The 22,475-nt window shown below is 34.7% G+C and overlaps 1 protein-coding gene and 1 pseudogene across 1 annotated transcript; one reads left to right on the top strand and one right to left on the bottom strand.

The window, feature by feature from the left end:
- Positions 1-5,030: 5,030 nt before the first annotated feature.
- On the top strand, positions 5,031-6,970 carry LOC143584329 (bidirectional sugar transporter SWEET9-like). The gene is made up of 6 exons (XM_077066409.1): positions 5,031-5,160; positions 5,296-5,332; positions 5,438-5,648; positions 5,750-5,911; positions 5,998-6,117; positions 6,192-6,970. The coding sequence occupies exons 1-6, from the start codon at positions 5,112-5,114 to the stop codon at positions 6,468-6,470; spliced, it is 858 nt and encodes a 285-aa protein (XP_076922524.1). The 5' UTR covers positions 5,031-5,111; the 3' UTR covers positions 6,471-6,970.
- A 7,859-nt stretch (positions 6,971-14,829) lies between these two features.
- Positions 14,830-15,537, bottom strand: LOC143584326 (secreted RxLR effector protein 161 pseudogene; annotated as a pseudogene).
- Between the last annotated feature and the right edge of the window lie 6,938 nt (positions 15,538-22,475).

The following is a 22,475-nucleotide window of genomic DNA, read 5'->3' as shown; positions in this document are numbered from 1 at the left end:
TCTTAGCATTGCATATGGGAGGTGCGAATCTTGAGATCCTATGAATGCTTGGAGATACTTCCGGGATTGGTTGAACTATCCCAGGAACGTTGAAGATCAAGTCCTTGGGCTTATGCAATTCCTTCTACACTAGTGGACTAATACCGGAATCCTGTGCAATATCAAGGTTAGTGACATGCATATTAAAATCATGATTAAAGTTACCAGCATCGGGATTCCTGGCCGAGGATCCCGATACAACACCAAAATCCCTAGTAACATCATTTCTTGTGTACTGAACGGGATCAGTTGTCATTGGACTTGCGATGGCTTTGGTATGTAAGAAATCATCACTAGTTGTAGTCCACCAGCAGCGATTATTATGGATTAACAACCACAACTACAACCACCAGTCAGTAAGAGTTATATATGTATATGTATATGTATATGTATATGTATATGTATATGTATATGTATATGTATATGTATATGTATATGTATATGTATATGTATACTCGTTGCTGGCTGCATGGATAGGAAATCATCATAGCGATTCCCCTGGGATCCTGACACCTAGAAATTCAAGGCTTGGTTGCAATAGAGTTAAGGATTCCTCCGCCAATTTTTTTTTCTTATGCCCGGATATCCCGGTGCTCCCTCATGACGGAATTGTTGGTTTCCTTCTAAGTCTCCATGTGGTCCTTCATCTGCATTAAAATATCAAGTATATTATTGTTAGACATGAGAACGGGTCTAGTGTTGGAAGACCCCTCTCCTTGAGTAGGCAAACCGGTGGAAGGCCTTGTTGTAGTAGGAGGCATGTTTCGGGATCCTGAGATGTTGATGCCGGCGTTGGTCGTCTTTATCTGGATAGCAGGTGGAGGAGGAAGTGGTTGAAAGACTCCGGAACTTATGGACGACATGGAGGAAGAAGCAACTTTGGATTGAGAGGCCATTTTTTAGTAGAGTTTTGCAAGGTAATGATTCGAATGAATGTAAGTATAGATGTGAAGATGAAAAACATCACTTGCCTCACAGTGGGCACAAAATTGTTTTGGTAAAAAATTACGTAAGCAATAATTGAACAAATTCGTAAAGTGAGGTAGATTGTTCTTCAACAATATGGTAAGTAGTTGCGGTAAAAGTGAAGGGTTGGCACGCTGATATAGCGAGGAAAAGCTTTAGATCCTGGTGAGGATTTTTGGAAAAAACCTCAGGAGGGGGAAATTATCTCCTGACTCAATTTATTAATAAGGAAAGGTGTTAAAACTCGAGAGTTGATTAAGAACAAAAGCTAAGTACAGTATTACGAGTAGTGAGTGCAGAGAATTGTGTTTTCTAAGTTGTTCTCATCAGCCTCGTTATATAGGAAATAAAAATAACTAGAAGCCCTAAAAATCCAGGAACCCGAGCCGCAATGACCGTTAGAAAACTTATTCTTCTATCCACGTGCTTTTCAACTGGTTCTTCGATTCTTCAGGTGAGAATTAGTCATTATAGCCATTGTAAGCCGTTATAGGCTTGAGTAACCTGCAAGCAAAAAATAAAAATAACACATAGTCGGTTAGTTCAGGAACCTGGAACTAGCAAAGAATCCATGCAGCCAGAATACTCGTCAGGATCATGCTTGAGATAAAATGAGTATTTTGAAGTTTAGTTGAGTATATATATTGAACTTTTGTCGGATAATTATGATGAATTCTTAAAGTTCAGTATTTGTTAAAAGTAGGGTGAAATCATATTTACCTAACCTGAAGATTAAAATTAATGGTAGAAATTTCATAAAGGAAATAACTTTAGTGGTGTACTGATACTTTGCAATTTGGCTGGAAATATAGAAAATATACAACTGATTATCAAAAATCTATTTTTAATATTTAGTACACGTTGGTTATCTAGTTAATTTAATGTAGCTTTATGCTGTTCAAATAAAAAAGAAAAAAAAAATCCCGTGGTAACCATGTATTGAAAGTCTAGTAAAAACCATATCATCTCTAGATATTTACGGAGACATAATATAGCCATGACTGCTACATGTGAAATCTTTGTTGTAAAAGATTCAAGGAGGCTAATTCATTCGATACACTTAAGCGGTTGCAATATTTGTGACTAGCCGGCTTTGTGGTCGCCTGTTTACAATTGGTTCGAGATGGTGGTTGCGACGCCTATTCTTGCAACAGGTTTCCATCTAGGTTTTGACCACAGGTTTGCAATCATGAAATACCCTTCAAAGTACTCAAAGTTAGAAGTGAATGAGAAATGACCCCAACCTTGTATTATTGGTGCTGATATGGCAGCACTTTATTGGTCCAACACATCTTTATATTCAGGAAAGCTTTTCTACGGATACAAATAAAGTCAACAAAGAAACAGATAAAAAAACAAGCAAAACGGGGAATATATGAGTTGGATGCCATTGAGATTAGATAGTGCCTGACACAAAGATAAATGTTGCCTTGGTTAACAACTTAAGAGACACTCACCCTAAAAATGGGAGGTAATAAGCAAGTTTCTATTCTTGGTCAAAGGTTATGATGGTTCTCTAGGCTTGAGCCTCAAAATGTGCAATTATATTTGGAATGCAAAATGGGGTGTGACAAAAAGGTTTTGGTTTTGAATAAAAAGGTATAACAGTTCACTAAATACGAGTCTTAAAATGGGCGACTATATATGTTTAAAATTTACAGATTTAAAGTTGTGTCAGATTGTGATAAATATTCAAAATCTAGTTATGATTTGTTGTCTAGGTGTGGTTCGTATTGGTTGCGGTCTGCTTTAATTCTTCTTTCTTAGACTTGTTCTTGCTTTTCGTTTTAGGTTTTTCTTTGTAATGTTGTACGTTTCTGGGTAAACTAAACATCTGAATTTCATTAATTTATATATATTATATAAACTGATCTTAAACTTTGTCGACTATAAATATATGTGTCAACAGCTAAGCATCTAACTTCCTAAATTTAAATACTCATAAGAACCTTAGTATACATGCCTATTATCCAAACTTTCTAACGGCAAACTTCTTTTATTTCCAAGAAACGAACTTAAGATCATTATGTAATTAAAAAACTTCGTATATGTCACCGAGCCATTTATCCCAAATCTATAAGTCTATTATCTAATTAAACAATATTAATTGATTATGTCTTCATATTCTTGTTTTTTGAATATCCCACTATAATCGTAATACTCTTTGAAAAAATATTAAATAAGCAAATAATATCCTTCTTATTGCGAGAACTTGAGATAAGTTCTTTTAAACAATTTAAAAAATCATTTTTTTAATTCTAAGTTATATATATATATATATATATATATTTATGTGTAATAAGATGTATTACGTACGTATGTAATCTCGCTATTACATGTCTTTTTTAATTTGGTTTGGTAATCAGTAATTACATATAAAACAAGTGATATACCGTTAATAATACTAGTATCTGTTTTATGTTTATTGAAGAAAGCTTTACCCTATATATGTATATTGTCTTATTCCAAGCATTACGATATATATGTATTTTGTCATCATTCCATTTAAACTACTAGTATTTATATTATACTTTTGTATATTGAGGAACACCTTTAGTTCGTTTGTTGTGTGATGAGTAATACGTCAAATAGCTTCTTTCCTTTATTCCGGAAAGGAACCTAATTTTTTTTATTAGAATTTACGATTAATCTATCTATAATATATATAAACGAAGATATGAAAATCATATGTGTCGCGATGTGGTCGCTCCCCCTTTTTTTGAAGTCACCAGATTTGCTTGATTTTTAAATGGAGGTTTCTCATGCATTTGACCCGAATTCATGGGTATGAGTCTTATTAAACCCAGATATTTCTTAAACGAGTTATAACATGTCATTAAATTAAAACTTATTCTCTACAAATTATTGGTGTAAAATTCCTATAAAGTAGGATATAATAAAAATTAATATCTTATTTATTTTAAAAAAGATATATATTATTTAAATTAAAAACCAATTTGATAGTAAAAAAATAAACGGGCCTTGGGTCTCATCAAACCATAAGTATATTATTAACTTTCATAAATATTATTTATAATTAAAAAAACATAGTGTTTCCTACACTACTAATAAAATATCATTTGCTAACAGCCTAACATTAAAATGGTTACAGCACTCTCTCAAAATGCTTTGTTGTTACAGTTTTCGTTGGTCGCTTAAAACCCTAGTGACATTTGTGAATTGTGACCAATGCTGTTACTGTGGATTTTGCAACCAGGATTTCCGTAGCAAAATTAGATATTTATGTGGTGTCAGGAAAATTATGAAATGAAAATAAAATCTCCACCATTATATATACATCGATCAATTTTGTTTGATGACATTCAATATGCCCAAAAATATAACGTAATGGTGATAACGGAAATTGGTCGGTAGACTGTGTTGAAGACAAAATAGGAAAGTTGTTAAGTATGAGAAATCATGTGCTAAAATTCAACACATTTTCATTCTCTTTTACTATGATACTTTTCTGAAGCTGTTGTGTTCTTAAGAAAAGTTTAGCGGATCTTGCACAGTAACTCATCGATGAGGAAGAACAATATTTTATTTTCAGTATGATCGGTTTTATTGTTCAAAAGAGGGTTGCGACGCATATTATTGCACGCTTACCTGTTTTTTTATTATAATTGAATCATTTTCAACTTTTAATGAATAATCAGAATTAAAAAATTAGTGATATATATATGATTTAATGAATAAAATTTTAATTAGTCCGTAATTTACACACACATCTTAGGGCAAAGTAGTAACTTGCTATGACCGGCCAGAATGCCTTAGTGTGCTTTTGATACCTATAAACAAAAATAATTGAAGGGTTTGTATGCAAAGCAAAAAGTTTAGGTTTGAAGAAAAGAGTGATTATACACGGAAGTGCAGAACCGCTCTTATTAACAACAATTTTAATCAGCTTCCTTTTTCTCCTGATTAGTATACTTTAAGCTAAAGTAACAATTTTGGCCCTATATAAACCCTTCATTCAACCCTTTTATACACACCACTCATCAAGACTTGAGCTAGAGAGAGAGAACTAAACAAGAAAGAGAGAGAGATTTAACACTTCTCTTTATCTCTTTGTCTTGAGTGTGTGTGGAAACCTCATTGAGAAGATGACTGCTGAAAGCTTTGCTCATCTTACTCTTGCATTTGGCCTTCTTGGTACATAACTTTATCTTTCTCTCCCTTACACCTACACACACGTGTGTGTGCATGAGAATCTAGCACTAACATGCATGTTATGATAAATATACAAAAAATGTGTTACTAATGTTTTGATTCTTATTTATGTTGTAGGCAATGCTGTATCATTCATGGTGTTTCTATCTCCATTGTAAGTCACTTTATTTACCATATATAATTAAGTCTTGCATATGTATTTTCTCGTTAATTAATTAAATAGGTTCAAGGCTGATAAATTTTTTGTTATATATCGTAGACCGACGTTTTACAAAGTTTACAAAAAGAAATCAACAGAAGGGTATCAATCGGTGCCATACGTGGTGGGGTTATTTAGTGCCATGCTTTGGATATATTACGCATTGCTCAAGTCTAATATGATGCTTCTCATCACCATCAACACCGTAGGGGTTTTCATCAATACCTTCTACATTTGTGTCTTCCTCTTTTATGCACCAAAGAAGGCTCGGGTATGTGATAATCGGAATTTTTAACGTGCCATTTTGTAAAAGTAAATGTGCATATAAATTATTAAAATAGGGATAGCAAATTAAAACACGTATTTATGCAGATTGAAAGCCTGAAGTTAATCGGGTTGATGATAGTAGTCGGTTTCGGGTTGATCGTTGGCCTAACTCAATTTCTTGCTAGTGGCGCCAATCGTGTCATAATAGTGGGATGGATTGGCCTTGTGTTTGCTCTATGTGTTTTTGTTGCACCCTTGGGTGTTGTGGTACGTATAAAAATATATGTCTACACGTAACATAGCTAAATAAAGATAAATTATTTTTTTTCTAATAAATTATTTGATTATTTTAGAGACAAGTAATTAAAACAAAGAGCGTCGAATACATGCCGATTCTACTATCAGTGGCTTTAACTATGAATGCTGTCACATGGTTCTTTTACGGACTGCTTCTTCATGATTTTAACATCGCGGTACGTAAAACATTTATACAAATTGTTTTAGTTTTTGCTTTATTTTCTTATAACATATATAATATGCTTTACAGATTCCGAATGTACTGGGATTCACCTTTGGTGTTCTCCAAATTATCCTTTACTTCATATACAAGAACAAGAAGCCGGTTTGTAGTGAAAAAGTGTCAGAAATAGAAATCAAGAACAAAACTGAAGAACAAAAGATTCCTGACACAAAAGATCAAGAAATCCTCGATATCGTGAAGCTGAGTACCTTAATGTGTTCGATTCCTGTAGTTGCAAAGTTAAACGAGAACAACGTTGTTGATGATAATCTGGTGACTAGCCACATAATAGAGGTAGCTGCATGAGCTCAACATAAATGGTATTAAAACAGTTGATGCATGGTTCATGGTTGACAATCATGTGTCTCTGATTAGGTCTTGTCTTTTGATCATTAGTTGAAATTTATAATTTTATCCAACTCTAGGTAGCTAACCTTGTCCTATTGTTTCTGTATGGAGATTGATGATTATCTGAATAAATGAATTTGATTTTCGGTTACTTTTAGTTGCTCCTCAATTCTTCGATCCTACTTTATTTTAATACTCCGTAATATCTAGTGTATAGATTATAGAGTAAACTAATAATTATTGTTTTTAATTACACAATTGTTTTCAAGAACACTATAATTAATGAATCAGCCAACGAGAAGGGTTACGATCCTAGCTACCATTGACAACAAATCGCGTTGTTCAGTGACCAAGATGGGTCGATCGTAGAAGGTGTCGTCACTGCCGCCAAGGAAGAACCGAGTTGTCTAGGTCGAACAAGTTGGGTTTAATCATGATTTTTGATTGAATAAGTTGGGTCGATCACCGACGTTTCATACATGGATCACTGCCATCACCAAATGGGGAAGGAGAACGGAACATTTATGTTCAGTGTCCGATGTTAACTTCCACGAACTACACCGTGTGAACTATGAGAATGAAGGTAGTCTTTAGAGTTGACAAGGTCTGGGAAACAATCGATTCGAGTATCATCGATCCAGCCAAGAACGACATGTCTACGAACTCATTTTCAATCCGTGCCCAAAACCTTGATCATGCATATCGAAGATAAGAAACTACTAAAGCTATGTGGGATTTGACTAAAACCCGACACTTAGGTGCCACTAGGGTTAGGGAAACATGTCTCCAAACCATGATGACTAATTTTGACACAATGAGGATGTTCGAGTCAGATTCCATTGATAAGGCAAGTTATTGAGTATTGCCCCGAAATCCATGGCTCTTGATGACGTTCTAGACGAAGCGAGGTTGGAAAAGAAGTTTCTCAAAAGTCTCTCGATATTAAAGTACATTCAAATTGTTTCTTCATTTGAGCAAGCACTTGATCTCAAAAAAACAGGATTCGAAGATGTTGTAGGTCAGCTACAAGCCTATGAGGAGCGGATCCGTGAAGATGATATGCAAGGGAGTGACCAAGGTAAACTTTTATTTAGTAATTCTAATTCAAATAATCATGTGAGTTTGAATGTAACATGGGATGAGGATATGGAGGTTGAGGTTGTGATCGAGATAGATCGAATGGACAAGGCCTGACTCTTAGTACTTATGTGACAAGGAAACCATAAAAAGACCGATCTAATATTATGTGGCTAACGTGACAAGCTAGGCCACTCTGCATCAAATTACCCGGACCAAGTTTAAAACGATCAAGAAGCAAACAAAATCGTAGCTCGTGAAAAGGACAATGAAGCAACGTATATGCATCAGGTCATGTTCTTAAATGAATAAAACCTAATCCTAAAGTATTACAAGAACAATGAAATCGAAGAGGATGAATGGAATTTGGATAAAAGGGCAACCAATCATATGAGGGAAACTGATCAAATTTCACGGAGTTAAAAAAGAACATAACTGGGAGGGTTAAGTTTAGAGATGGGTCGTATGTTAACAAATAATATAATAAGTCTTCGGGAAGTAACAAAGTCTGGATGTTATATTTTGATGAAACATGACTCTTTTACCATGCATAATGAGAACGTGTAGTTATTCATGAAGGTCACGAGATTTGTAAACCAGCTTTATAAATTATGAATGAAGATCAAAGCTCCTCTGTTTTTGCACTCAAATATCGAAGATGATATATGGTGTTGGCATGCAAGACACTAGGACATCAATTTCGAGTTAATCTAATTAATGGCCAAGAATGATCTCATACGAGGCTTAACACATGTTTAACACGGAAATTTATTATGTGATTCGTGCTTGGTGGGTAAACAAACTACACGGCCTCGTTTAGAGTAACTCGACCTTTAGCTCTGGTTCAAAGAGATATATGTGGACCAATGACCCCATCAACTATTTCCAATAATAGGTATGTCTTTGTTATTATAGAGTACTACTTACGATATATGTGAACTTTGTTGTTGAATGAAAAACGTGAAGCATTTGATAACTTTAAAGCCCTAGTCGAGAAGAAAGCGGGTTTATGTAAGATCCCATGTTTTCGACTAAAATAAATAATAAAAGAGTTTCCTATTTATGTGGTTTTTGAACCATGATTTAAAGTGAAAGGGAGGTAAGTGGGGTTATTTTAAAACGGTATTTAAGGAATAAACCCTAGCAAGCCAACACCCCACCCCCTCCCCCCTCCCCTCCACCACCACCACCACCACCACCACACACATATTTTGTTTATTTGCTTCCTAGAAAGAGTGTCTTTGTGTGAGCGAGTTGTGGGAGAGAGACCAAGACTAGGATACTATCTCGCTCTTTTGAGCTTGAATCGAAGGAGTAGTGTTTCCCTAGCTAATTCGTGTTGATTCGTTGGTGAAGATCCTTGGATTCAAGCTCAAGTTCTATCTTTTTTGGATCTAAACATTCGTTTGGTTTAAAAGGTTAGTTTCTCATTAAAAATATTGAGATTTTGTTTCGATCTATGCATGGGACTCTCAATGGTTTTAGATTAAGTTGCAAGAATTAAGGAAGTTATATTCTTGATTCATGTTTTAGGTTTTTTTTTCTTTTTCTTTTTTTTATTTGAAAAAACCAAAAATCATATTGGTTTTTCAGTATAACGAATAACTAGGTAACTTATTGGTGTTCTTTAATAATTTTTTACACTTTGCTAGTTATCTCATGATATAAGTAATCGAATTAGACTTAGTTATCGTAGAATGTAGATACCACCTTAGTATAGTTATCTCGAATGAAGTAATCGCAATATCGTATAGTTATTGCAAAATTTTAGTTATGCGTAACCTAGTTAAGTGACAATTATTCCAAGGATAAGTTATATAGGTGATAACTTGATTAACGATAACATGCATTGAGCGATTACTTAAGTTTAGCTAACTTGTACTTAGCTACAACTTAGTTTAGCGATGAATTAATTATGTTCAGGTGAAATCCCCCATAATTCAGGTGAAATCCCCTAAATGGGGTATTTCATTTATTTATGCACGGGCCGGCTGTTTGGCGTCAAACCTGTCTTAGACCATCTCTAATGAGCCCTCGGATGCTCTTAGCATTGGAGGGTGTTGCCCCTAGGATAAGTGGTCTTAAACAAGGGCATGTGCTCTTATGAAAAGGTGGGTTCAAAGTAAAACAAAAAAAAGTATATAAATATTGTGTTTAATAGGTAGTGATGAGGTGAAAATTAAATAGGGTAAGGATATTTGTATGTATGAAGATGAAATTAAGGTTTTAATTAAAGATTTGTAAAGATATTGTGTGGAAAATAACGTAACAGGTTACTTACAAACCCGATTTGTATTTGAATCAGTTGTATGTCCTTGTCCAAATAATAATTAAATTAGGTCCGTATCACTTTCTAGTAAGCATGCATGAGCTAGTGATCGAGCAAATCATTATATTATTGTTTATCTAATTGTATTCATATTTGATTTCATCTATCTATACTAATAAAAGAAAATAATTCTGACACGTGATATTTTAAGGTTAATTCTCACTATTAAACTTATGTCAAAATCAGTTCTCTTCTATTGATGGAAAAGGAAAAAAAATATCTTTCAATAAATAGTATTGATTATAAATTCAACATACCGTATTAATTGGTCAATCTCCATTGATTGAATTATTAATGTCATAAATTATATTGTAAAATACTTAATATAAAAAAATACTGATATAATAATTACGTGTCATAAAAGATATTTTCTTTAAAATTAAAATGTATATAAATAAGTTTATGTTTAAAAAGTACTTTAACATCCAATTATTAAAACTATAATAGTTTTATTTTTTTTAACAAATATTCAATGTTTAATAAGTCTTAAAAATTAAATAATATATAAAGACTTAATTCTTATTTTTATTAAGTTATTATTGTAGTTAATACATTAACTTATGCCGTGTAATATATGGATTTCTAAAACTAGTTTGTTATATAAGGGGTTAAATAAATAAAACTATCAAGTAAATTAAAAAGCTCTACGCATTATTAAATGGAATTATGTACTAAAATAAGTTTCAAATTACTTTAATTAAAAAAACAATATTCTTAATAACTATATTTCAATTACTAGTTATATATATAACTAGTTTTTGAACCCGTGTATTACACGAGATTTGTCAAATAAAAAAAATAATAAAATGCATTATTTAAAATAAAGACACAAATATAAAGTTAATAAAAAAATTAAAATATGCAGGGCAAACAATAAAAATTCTAGAATTTCAATTTTACAACCCGTGTAAATGTTAAATTTTGAAATATGGTATATGAAAAGATTTTTTTAATTTGTAAATTTTAAATTTTACTCCATATTGTTTGTAGTAGGTATTTTTAGTATTTATGTAATGTGTATTTTATTTTATGTTTTTAATTTGTATCTTGTTTTTATTTGTTCCAAATAATTCATTTTATTAATTTAAACATAAACAAATCTCGGTATCAGGTTCTAGAGCTACATGAAATAAACAAAAGATAAAATGAATTTACTTAGGTTTACACTTTTAGCCTAATTTTCTTTTTTATTCTCTTACTTATAACCCTTTTGTCAAAATGGTTTTGGCCATAGCTCATGAAAGGTTATGACGAATGAAATAAGAGATTAGAGAATTATAAAAGAAACTTAAACTATGATTGAATCTGATTAAGACACATAAACATCATTCTTTTTTTAGTTAGAATAGTAAGACGATACCACGAAAGTTAAGATATTAAGGATTAAAATATTAAGAAAAGTGATTTGATTTTTAAAAGAAAACGTAATCTAAAAAATCTTATATTATTATTATTATTATTATTCTTGGTAGATTAGTTTGTAGATTATAATTATGTATTATAAATTAAAAATTAAAGTTGATTAAATATTTATAATTCCAATTTTAGTTTTATTTTATCCCATCTAAATTTCAAAAACATTATTTATTTTATTAGTAATTGTCCAATTTTAGAATATATTTAACCTTTATTTATAGTATGGAAAGTTTCTAAAATACTTATAGAAAAAGATTAGGAATTTGAGCGCAAAGAATTAGCCAAGAAGGAATATGAGACTGACACATCATTTTCATTATTTTACTTTATTAGTATAGGTAGAAAGATTACTTAATTTTATTTTTTTACCAATTAACATATTTAACCTTAGTTCCTTACCGTTGTAAATTTGTTTGAAATAACTTATACACTTTCTGTTGTGGTATGACGTTGTTGGCGTGATACCCCTGCACGTCCGAAGCCACCTGCCTCATCATAGTGCCCCCTCGTTTCCCCCTTTTGCCATTATCACGTTAGCGCATGCGCCAATAACGACTATAAAAACCCATCCGGCGCGGTGTATAACGTCGGATATCTCTGGAACATGGCCGACTCTCAAAGAGGGTATGTATAAATCATGTTTAAAGTCAATTACACAATCACTAACTTGATCTAGTGCCAAATGGGCATCACTAGCTTGGGTTTGTTCTTGTCTCACTTGAGACATGTTTAAGTCTATTTTTATACAACAAGGATTTTACACAACCCAAATCATAACCAAGTAAGCCCATTTTATAATTAAATTGTTTAAACCTAACAAAAAACTCATTTTACTTAAGACCCAATTTTTTTTCGCCTTCGGCCGACAACTTTTTAACAATTCTCGAAGACGACCCTACTCTGGAAATCTGCAAAAGAAACAACACATCGGCCGGCCACATACCCATAACGCCGATGAGGCGCTACATGGCAACACTAAGGGTGTGTGTGGTGCGGTTCAGTGTGGTTTTTGTTTGAAACTGACCAAAAACCAAACTTTCGGTTTTATGGCCTTTTAAAAACATTCGGTTTCGGTTTTCTCGTTTTCGGTTTTTGGTTTTTGGATTCGGTTCGGTTTTGGATGCGGTTTTTTCGGTTTTACCAATCGAGGCAAAACGTTTTGGGCCAAAATAAACTTGACCAAAGATATTGAAATTGGACATGATATTTGTTTGTTTTATTTAAATTAATGATTAATGGAATATTGAATGTTTAAACCTTAAATATTATTAAAAACTAATAAAAGATAGATTTAAAATCAAAACTAAAAATACAAGTATTATTATTTAGTAATCATATGTAGAAACCAAATATATTTGGTATTGACCATATATATGTTAAAACTAAACAAACGGTTATCAGTAGATTTTCTTTTAATGGCTACGGTTAAGATGCTATAGTTATTTTGGTTTTTTTGTAATTTCGGATCGGTTTTTCGGTTCTTAACAAAATACAAAACCGAACCAAAACCAATATTTTGGGTTTTGCTTAAGTTTAAAACCAAAACGGCAGTTTCTAATTCGGTTTGGTTTTTCTGGTTCGGTTTTTCTGGTTTTTTAGGTTTCGATTCGGATTTTCGGTCTTGTGCACACACCTAGGCAACACATAGCTTAAGCTTGGAAACAGGAAAATTTTACTTTCCCCGTCAACAACCAAATTTTAACGGTCAAAAGTTGATTTCACATGAATTTGTCAATTAGTATCAATCGAACTTTAATATTTTGTGTAGGAACGGTGTCAATTATTGCTTCAAAAATCATACAATCATAATGAGTTTTCAAAGATCGTCTTTAATTTGAACTGTCAGAGTCTAACAGATGGTCCAGATATTGTTGACTCAAAGTGCATCATGTGTCATTGGCCATAACCTAATTTTGTTTTTAATTTGGACCATAAAATAGAAGCAGCAAAAGAAGGCAACAAATATTATTTAATATTTAAGAAAAAGAACGATAAAATCTCTTCACAAAACAAACGTACGAATTCAATCCCAGCTGTCTGATTTAATAAGCAGACATTAGTGTGGCAACATGACAATAGTTAGCTGTCTAATCTTTAACAAAATTATTTGAAAGACTGTATGATGTTCATTTAGAAAGAGAGAGATCATAGGTTAATCGCCTTTGTAGATTCTGGAATTTATTTAAGGGATAGAAAATTGCATATTTTATGATTATGTAATTGAATTTTATGGGTTAAATAAATATACATTTAAAAAGATGGAGATAGGGAAGTATGACATTTTCTATTTGTACGTACCACGAAAACAAATGATTAAAGACAGGTGATTGTATTTGTATTTTCGGAAGAGAGATAACGGCGCACCTTGTTGCTCGCTTACCTATTATCCAGATGTAGCTTGGTTTGTGTTAATAATGATGGATTTTACTTGATTATCAAAAATAATAATAATAATAATAATAATAATGTTTGAAAGAGAGATGTAAGTTGCCAAAGAGAAAGAAAGGTGTACGTGCCCAACTTTGAGTCAGCTTCATGATGTGAAGTTTAACAAATATTAACTTTTAAAAGCGGCTTGAACCAAAAGAAAATCAAGTATTCTTTTTTCTTTTGAATGCAAATAGATTGATTAAACATTGGAATGTGTCAGGTGATAAGATATTGTTCGGAGCACTTTGTGGATGGAGCGTGTGAAGTTTGGAGTTTCAAGCATAAAAGACGGCCACATGAAGAAAGTGTACAGCTAAGCATACCAATTATGGGGGTGGGGGCGCTACTAAACATATGAACCATCTTTCATTATCTTGGTTCATTGGACTATACACCCAACAGCATAGCGACAAACCTCAGGAGTTGTACTTTTCGTAATTCAAATCTATGAATCTATGTATTAACGCAATATCAATAAAACCGTTTGGTATATATATGAAATCAATAATAGGATAAAACATAGAAATTTTTGTTAAATCTAACACAATGGAGCCGATGCAAATTGATGTAACCAAGAACTGATCTTGATAATTGTAGAATAAGAGAACTAAAATTGCTTTGACTTTGTTACTTCTTGGACGTGCAGGAAAGAATAAAGCTAATATTCTTTAACTGCAAATACATGACACAACTTTGTTCTGGTTTGACAACAAAACCAAATATTATAATAATGAACAAAAACAATGAGCTGCACCTTGGATGCACAGATTTTTGACTCAACAAAGCGACTCTAAAAAACGACTAACAAAAAACTTAATAATACGTCAAATACCAAAGGCTTATATAGATATCCTTTAGTCTAGTCCTACTCGAACTCAAATACACAATTTGATGCCAACACTAGTAGGATTTAGGATAAGACTAACTTAATTAAAATAATACTAACTTATTAATAAATAATAAACAAATTATTTTTTAAAATCTCCTCCAAGCCACCCCATGAGATTTAACGAACCACCCTTAAATATCGTCTCGTTTAACACTCCCTCTCTATATTTGCTTCCTTCATTCCCAAGCGAGTACAAAACTCACAAGCTTTTCTCTTGGCAAACTCTTTGTGAATATATCAGCAGCTTGCTCCAACGTGTTAACGTATTTAAAATCAATACCTCCATTAAACACTTTCTCACGAATAAAGTGATAATGAATTTCAGTATGTTTCGTACGCGCATGAAACATGGGATTCTTAGCCAACAGTATTGAAGACACGTTTTCCCCATACAAGGTTACCTTCTCGTTCTTACCTTGATTTAACTCGTTTAGAAACCGAACCAGCCACACACACTCTTGCGCAGCCATAGTTGCAGCCCGATACTCCGCCTCGGTAGTCGAAAGCGACATTGTAGGCTGCCTTTTGCTGCACCATGTAACAACACTTGAACCAATCAAGAAAACATATCTGGTTGTACACCGTCTCGTGTCCGGATCTTTAGCATAATCGGTATCATAAAACCCTATTAATTCCATACTCAACTCCCTCTTAAACTTAACACCATAGCTCGGAGTTGACTTCACATACCGCAACACTAGCCGAGCAGTTTCAAGGTGTAGTTTTCTTGGGGCTTGAACGAATCTGCTAAGCACACCAGCGACATATGCAATGTCGGGTCGAGTCAAGGTAAAATAAATAAGACTTCCAATTATTTGCCTATACATGGTTACTTCTTCCAAATCTTTACCTTCTTCGGCTCGAAGAGACCCGTTTGGTTCCATGGGTACTCGTATCGGTTTGCAACTTTCCATACAGAATTTCACCAAAAGATTAACGACATGCCGATTTTGGTGAAGTATAAACCCATCATTCTTGTACTCGAGCTCTAGACCCAAAAAGTGCTTTAATTTTCCCAAGTTTTCATGAAAAAACGAGTGCACATATTTGTTTTTAACCGCTCCACCACGTAGACTAAATCGCTGGTTATAATTAAGTCGTTTACATAAAAGAGGACAACGGCGGTTTTGTCACCTTTGGCTCGGATGAACACACTGGTATCGGCTATTGTAGGAACAAACCCGTTGAGTTCTAAGCGCTAACCGATCTACCGAACCAGGCCCGCGGCGACTGTTTTAAGCCATAAATTGCTTTCTTTAACTGACAAACATTATTAGGAAATTCTTGACTTACAAAACCTCCTGGCTGATCCATGTAAATTATTCGATCCAGGTCGCCAAACAAAAACGCATTAGTAACATCCGTTTGCCATAAATCCTAACCTTTGCATGCAGCGACAACTAAAATTACTCGAACCGAAACGAGTTTAGCTGCGGGACTAAATGTATCTTCATAACCAATTCCGTACTCCTGTGAAAAACTTCGTGCGTCTAGTCAAGCCTTATATCTTTCTATCGACCATTCGGCCCGTATTTTAATTTCGAAAACCCACTTACACGAAATAGGTTTTACATCACCAGGCTTTGGAACAATATGTCAGGTCTCGTTACTGGCTAAAGCACTCTTGCTTCATTGATTCCATCCACTTAGGATCTCGTACAGCTGGTTCTACCGTCACGGGTTCGGTTTCTTGACTAACAAGTAAGGCGACATTTGCATACTTCGGGTTCTGTTTTCTGACTCGATCAGACCTCCTGACAGCCGGTACATCACCTTCGGTATTAACTGGTTCAATTGTGGTGCTGGTTTGACCGTTTTCATTTGACTAACTAATGACCCGGTTTCCCATGGATCAGCACGTGGCACGTTTCGTGTTTTTGAAAATTCAGGTTCGGTGTTAATTGTTTGTTCAGATTATTCTTCTAGGTCGTTGTCACCAACTTTGTAACATCTCGAAAAATACCATATTTACTTTTGAGTTAAAATGTCAACTTTGAAAAATAGAAGGACCCAAATATATTTTTAATATAAATATGGTATAGTAATAATAACATATATAAATTATAAAGATAGAAGTATTCAATGTTAAGGAAAGGAGTCCATCCCACAAGGAACGAAGGAAGAAAATGAAACTCCTTTTCATGGAATAAATAAGGAAGATAAATTCCATCCCACATGAAAAGTGGGATAGATTTGGAAGCTCTTTATAATAGATGGAGTGTCCATAGTAATATTCTTATATGCTTAACATGCACCAAGTGGTCCTAGCGGAGGGTGCGGAGCACCCAACGCGCACGCGTACGTGCTCGAAGGAGGACGATGGCAACGGCGAAGGGCGTTGGGCGCAATGTAGTGCTTTGATGGTGCACGCTCGAACCGCCGTGAGCCGCTTGAGAGCCGCCTTATTGTTTTTGGAAAGTAGAACTGATGTTGCGTGTAGTGTAGCTTGTAAAATAAATGATAGATTGTTTATTTAGCTTTTTGCACAAGATCGTGTTTTAAATTTATAAAAGTGATTTCTACAAAGACTAAACACACACAAAATAGGCAAGTGTACCCATCGTATATGTAGAATAGTATTGGTAAGAACCAAGTATCGATTCGTGGACACAAATGTTTCTAATGATAAATCGTTGTTTTACTTTAATCGAAGGTTTTAATCATTTGGGGCTAATTTTTTAACTTTTTATAAAATATAAATGCTTATATATATAATATATAAGTGACCAAGACGAGAGATTCTAAACGAGTTGTTCAACTATGCGAAGGTTACCGTCTAAGATCAAGAATCCATTCCATTTTAGTATTGATAATTAATATTCAAACATGTGGTAAACTTGCCGTAGCAATATATGATATATATGTTGGTGCATGATGTCAGTAGTTCAGTATCTTGTGTTTTGTCTGTGTCTTTAATCGTTTAGTTTGTTTGTTTTGTGTTGAATACTGTTTAGTTTATGTTCGCTTAGGATTTAGGCGAACTTGGGGACATAGCGAAGTTATGACAACTTCGCCTAGCATGTTAGGCAAAGTTGTCGAGGTTTATAAATACCTCAACTTCGGGTATTTTGTGTTTAAGGGTTTTTCTGAACAACGTGTTTTTGTGATCTTGTGTATCACGTGTTGACTCTTGCAATACATCAAGTTTTACAGTATAATCTCGTGTGTTTGTATACATATTCAACGTATTATTTGTCTTACATTCGTATCGTATTACGTGGGGATTCCGCACCCTCGTGTTACGAGATATTCCCGTGTAGATCCGGCTGGGAACCTACAATTGGCAATTCGCTTGACTATTCGCGGAACGAGTTTACGTTGATATACCTCGTTTTTGTCTTTTGCCCATCTTCCCTCATCAAATATACTTTCAACTCACCCTCGCGTCCCTCGCAAACGACCTAATTAAACCAGCAGAACTCGAGTGTTCATCAGGCGAAGTTGCCGCTACTGAAACTAGGATTTTCAGCGAAGATATAGGTTTTCAGCGAAGTTGAGAAGTAGCGAAGATATTGGCGAAGTTGAGTAGCGAAATTATTAGTTCAGCGAAGTTAGGGCCAACGAACTTGTAAGCTAGAGCGAAGTTAGTCGCTATAGCTGTTCACAGAATTTTTTCTTTGATTCTTGAATCTTTTTTCTTTCAACAATAACTTCGATAAATATCACAGAACTAGTAAAGATGGAGGTTGAAGCTGGTTCTGCAACTAAAGCTCTAAAACTACTGAAAGGTACTGATTTCGTTGCATGGAAAGATCGGTTTGAACAGTATGTGAAGTATCAAGACGTAAAGATGTGGGTTTGCATTCAAGACGGGTACATTCCACCAACGTCCATGTTTGAAGGTCGTGAACAGATTAAGAATTACAGTAAGATGGAAGATGATGAAAAGAAAATGTATGAGGCAGAGAGTAAAGCGCATGCAGCTATAACAATGGCACTTCCACAAGAGATTCTCCATACCTTCAAAAAATACAAAACTGCTAGAGAACTATTGGAAGCACTAGAGAATAGATATGAAGGTAATGTTGGGATACGTACTTCCAAGACAAAGCTGCTAAAAACCCAAATCTCCATATTCAAGTATCTGAAAAACGAATCACTTGACGATATCATCACACGATATTATCATTTGATGACCGAGCTAAATAACTACTCCATTGAATACAAGGAAGAAGAGATAATGGAGAAACTTCTTGATACTCTCCCACCAAAATGGGAGATGTACACTGTTCTGATGAGAGAAGATAAGGACTTTAACAAGATTGATCTGGAAACGGTGGTAAATAAATTACGAAATTTTGAACTTAACATGGTTCGAAAGGTGACACCAACTGATCAGGTTTAGGATCCGGGAATGTATGGTGCGAAAGTCACTCCAAGCTCAAGTTTAAAATCAGAATCCACTGCCTACTACTCAAAGGGGGAATCAAACTCCACTCCAGATGGTCATGTGATTCTCAATATGGATGGTGACGTATGTTTCGTAGCAGGATGTAGTAATTCCTCAAAACCTCAACTACAACTGGGAATTTCTCATCCAATTCTTCAAGCAATAACTACTCACAGATGCCCGTGAGTGTCAAATCAGCTGAACAGTAGTTTGCTCTCTATGCTTCCTTCATTGCATCCTATGAGAATTACATCAAAGGGAAAATAGTCGACCCTGCAACCTTGGATGAAGACTATGATCAGATCGATGCTGATGATTTGGAAGAGATGGATCTGCAGTGGCAGATGGCTATGATAATAAGAAGGGTAAAGAGATTCATGAAGAAAACGGGTAGAAAGTTCATGGGAGAAAGACCAGGATTTGATAAATCAAAGGTTCGATATTATAACTGTCAACAAAACGGTCACTTTGCTAAGGAATGTACTAATGAGAGAGTCGAACGAAGTCAGAACAGGCCTGCTCAACAGAATGGGAGTGGTAGTGAAAATAGAGCTATGGTATCTCAACAGAACGGTGGATACAACTGGAATATACAAGTTGAGGAGGTGTTCGAACAGGAAAATTTGGTAAACATCGAAACTGGAGGAAGTGAGAAAGAGACGGGGGAAGATCAAGCATACATGGCAGATGTGAACGGTCAGCTCTCTGAGATAAGTTCTGAACTTCATTGTGAAAAATGTGAAAACCTGTCTGAACAATTGAAAACATTAACTGATCAGTTTGTTAGTTTGGATACTCAATTTAAAACTTTGAAAGAAGAACATCACTATTCTAAAACTAAAGAAAATAGTTACTCGGTAAAAATAAAAGAGAGTGAAAAGGATATCAGAAGTCTTAAAGCCACTCTAGCTGAAAAAATACAAGTAATTGATCTTAGTTATGAAGTGTTATAAGAAAAGACCAAACAAATTGCTGAAAAAGATAAACAGATAGCTGATTACCAGGTAAAAGTGGTGGAACTGAACAGAAAAATTGAACAATTTAGAAATTTTTCGGCAATGTTAGATCACATCATAAGTGTTCAACGTTCCCCGGTTAACAAAGGGGGAATTGTATTTTCTGAAGTTCCACCACCATACAACAATAACTATACTTATGATCCTAGTAATCAGCAATCCGCGAATGTTGAGATTAGTCAGACAGTTCCTATAAAAATCTCTGCTAAAGAAACTGAAGTTAATAAGAGTGAAACTAGTAAGTCAAGTTCTAATGTCACAAGTTCTGTCTGTAGCTCTGTCTCGTCAAATTCGGACAAGTCATCCGAATCGGGTGAAATAAAAGAAGAGGCTGTGTTACTAAAACGAGGGGAGGACTATAAGTTTGATGAAAAGAAATCTTCCCTAAATCCGTTGGTCCTACCATATGTGAGACAAACGGATAATAACCCAACCTCGACATCTGCAACAACTATTGAGATGAAAGTTCAAAACAACCATAATAGTTCGAACAGAAGTTGCTTTAGATGCAACAGGATAGGACATCTTGTCGCTGATTGTCCTCTGAAACAAAGAAAACCTGGAAATATGAGTCCTACTAAAACTGAGTATAAAACGAGTACTAATTATGACGCTGGTAAGAACACTAACACACCAAATTTCAATCATTGGTCTACTCCAAGATTTCAAAGAAACCAGTCTTGTTTTTTCCCAGTAAATTACCAAACCAATAATTATAATTCAGTTAACTCACGAAGGTTTGGATGGCCTCATAGCCAGTCATCTAAAAGTTTTCCTTACAGAACTTATAGAAACTCTCTTCAAACTAACTTTGGGCAACCAAGATACTGGATGCCGGATAACAGATTTAATCAACCCAAGACCAGAAGGTCTTGGGTCCCCAGATTTTAATCGATTTCTTTAATTGTGCAGGAACAGTCAAACAGGGTTGTAAACAATATGTGGGTTGTTGACAGTGGCTGTTCTCGGCACATGACTGGTAACAAGAAATTGTTACGTGACTGGAAATCTGTTCAAGGAGGAAGGGTTAGTTTCGCAGGAGAAAGTGGAGGAAGAATTAGTGGTATTGGTACTGTGACGAGTGGAAGAATAAAGTTGGAAAAGGTGAATTTTGTGGAAGAATTGAAACATAACTTGTTGAGTGTATCTCAGATTTGTGACAAAGAATACACTGTTCATTTTACTAAAGATGAGGCACTTGTACTTTATCCTGGTTTCAAGATACCAGAAACGTGGGTGGTAATGAGAGCTCCAAGAGAGAAGAACACGTATGTGATGGATATGAGATCAACCGAGATGACAACAGAAGAATCATGTCTCCTGTCAAAAGCAACAGAATCTGAGTCAGAACTGTGGCACCGGAGAATGGGTCATATACATCTTCGTAAGATGAACTACATAGTGAAGAATGGGTTGGTGGTAGGGGTTCCTTTGAAGAACTTCAATTTTGAAGACCAATGTGTATCATGCAAGAAAGGAAAACAGCACAAGAAGCCTCATCACTCCAAGAAAGTTAACTCGATTGTCAGCACCTTGGACCTACTTCACATGGATCTCTTTGGTCCTGTGAATGTAAAGAGTCTAGGAGGAACTTCATATTGTTTGGTTGTAACCGATGATTACTCTCGATACTCTTGGGTGTATTTTCTGAAGACAAAGGATGAGACAGTTCAGTTGGTAATTAACTTGATTACCAAGGTGGAAAATATTGTTGGGAGGAAGGTTAAGTACATCAGGAGTGATAATGGTACAGAATTCAAGAACTATCAGATGGAGATGTTTTGTCTACAGAAAGGGATAAAGCATCAGTACAGTGCCCCATATATTCCACAGCAAAATGGAGTAGCTGAAAGAAAGAATAGAACTCTAATCGAAGGCGCCAGGACCATGCTGGCAGATGCTAAACTTCCCGTGGTGTTCTGGGCTGAGGCTGTTGCTACAGCCTGTTATATCCTTAATGGTGTTTTAACTGATAAAAGATTAAATAAAACATGTTATGAACTTATGCATGGTAGAAAGCCAAACTTGAAGGGTCTCGAACCTTTCGGGTCCCCATGTTCGATATTAAAGACTAACTGTAAAGTTGGTGAGAAAGCCGACGAAGGTATCTTAGTTGGCTATGTTGTTGGGACACCCAACATAAGAGTCTTTAATCTATCGAACAGCAAGGTTGAGGTGGTCTGTAACACTGACATTACTAGTTACAAATCACCAAGGCCTAGCATGGAACCGGCAGAGGCTTTCTACTATGATAAGTTATTTAAATCTTTTAATATGCCTTACTTGGATTTTGCAGACATTGATGAGAAAATGGCCTCACAGATACTCTATGATGACGAGGAGACCATTATGCAACGTCCACAATATGATGAAAATCAACCAAACTCGTCTAGTGCGGTTGAAACTCCTGCTGTAT

The sequence above is a fragment of the Bidens hawaiensis genome, unplaced genomic scaffold, assembly GCF_021521415.1.
Source record: "Bidens hawaiensis isolate Kalapana, Puna unplaced genomic scaffold, B.hawaiensis_p1.1 tig00032920_1, whole genome shotgun sequence".
Classification (NCBI taxonomy): domain Eukaryota; kingdom Viridiplantae; phylum Streptophyta; class Magnoliopsida; order Asterales; family Asteraceae; genus Bidens; species Bidens hawaiensis.
The sequence above is the reverse complement of the archived record's forward strand: the minus strand, read 5'-3'. Positions and strand labels throughout refer to the sequence as shown.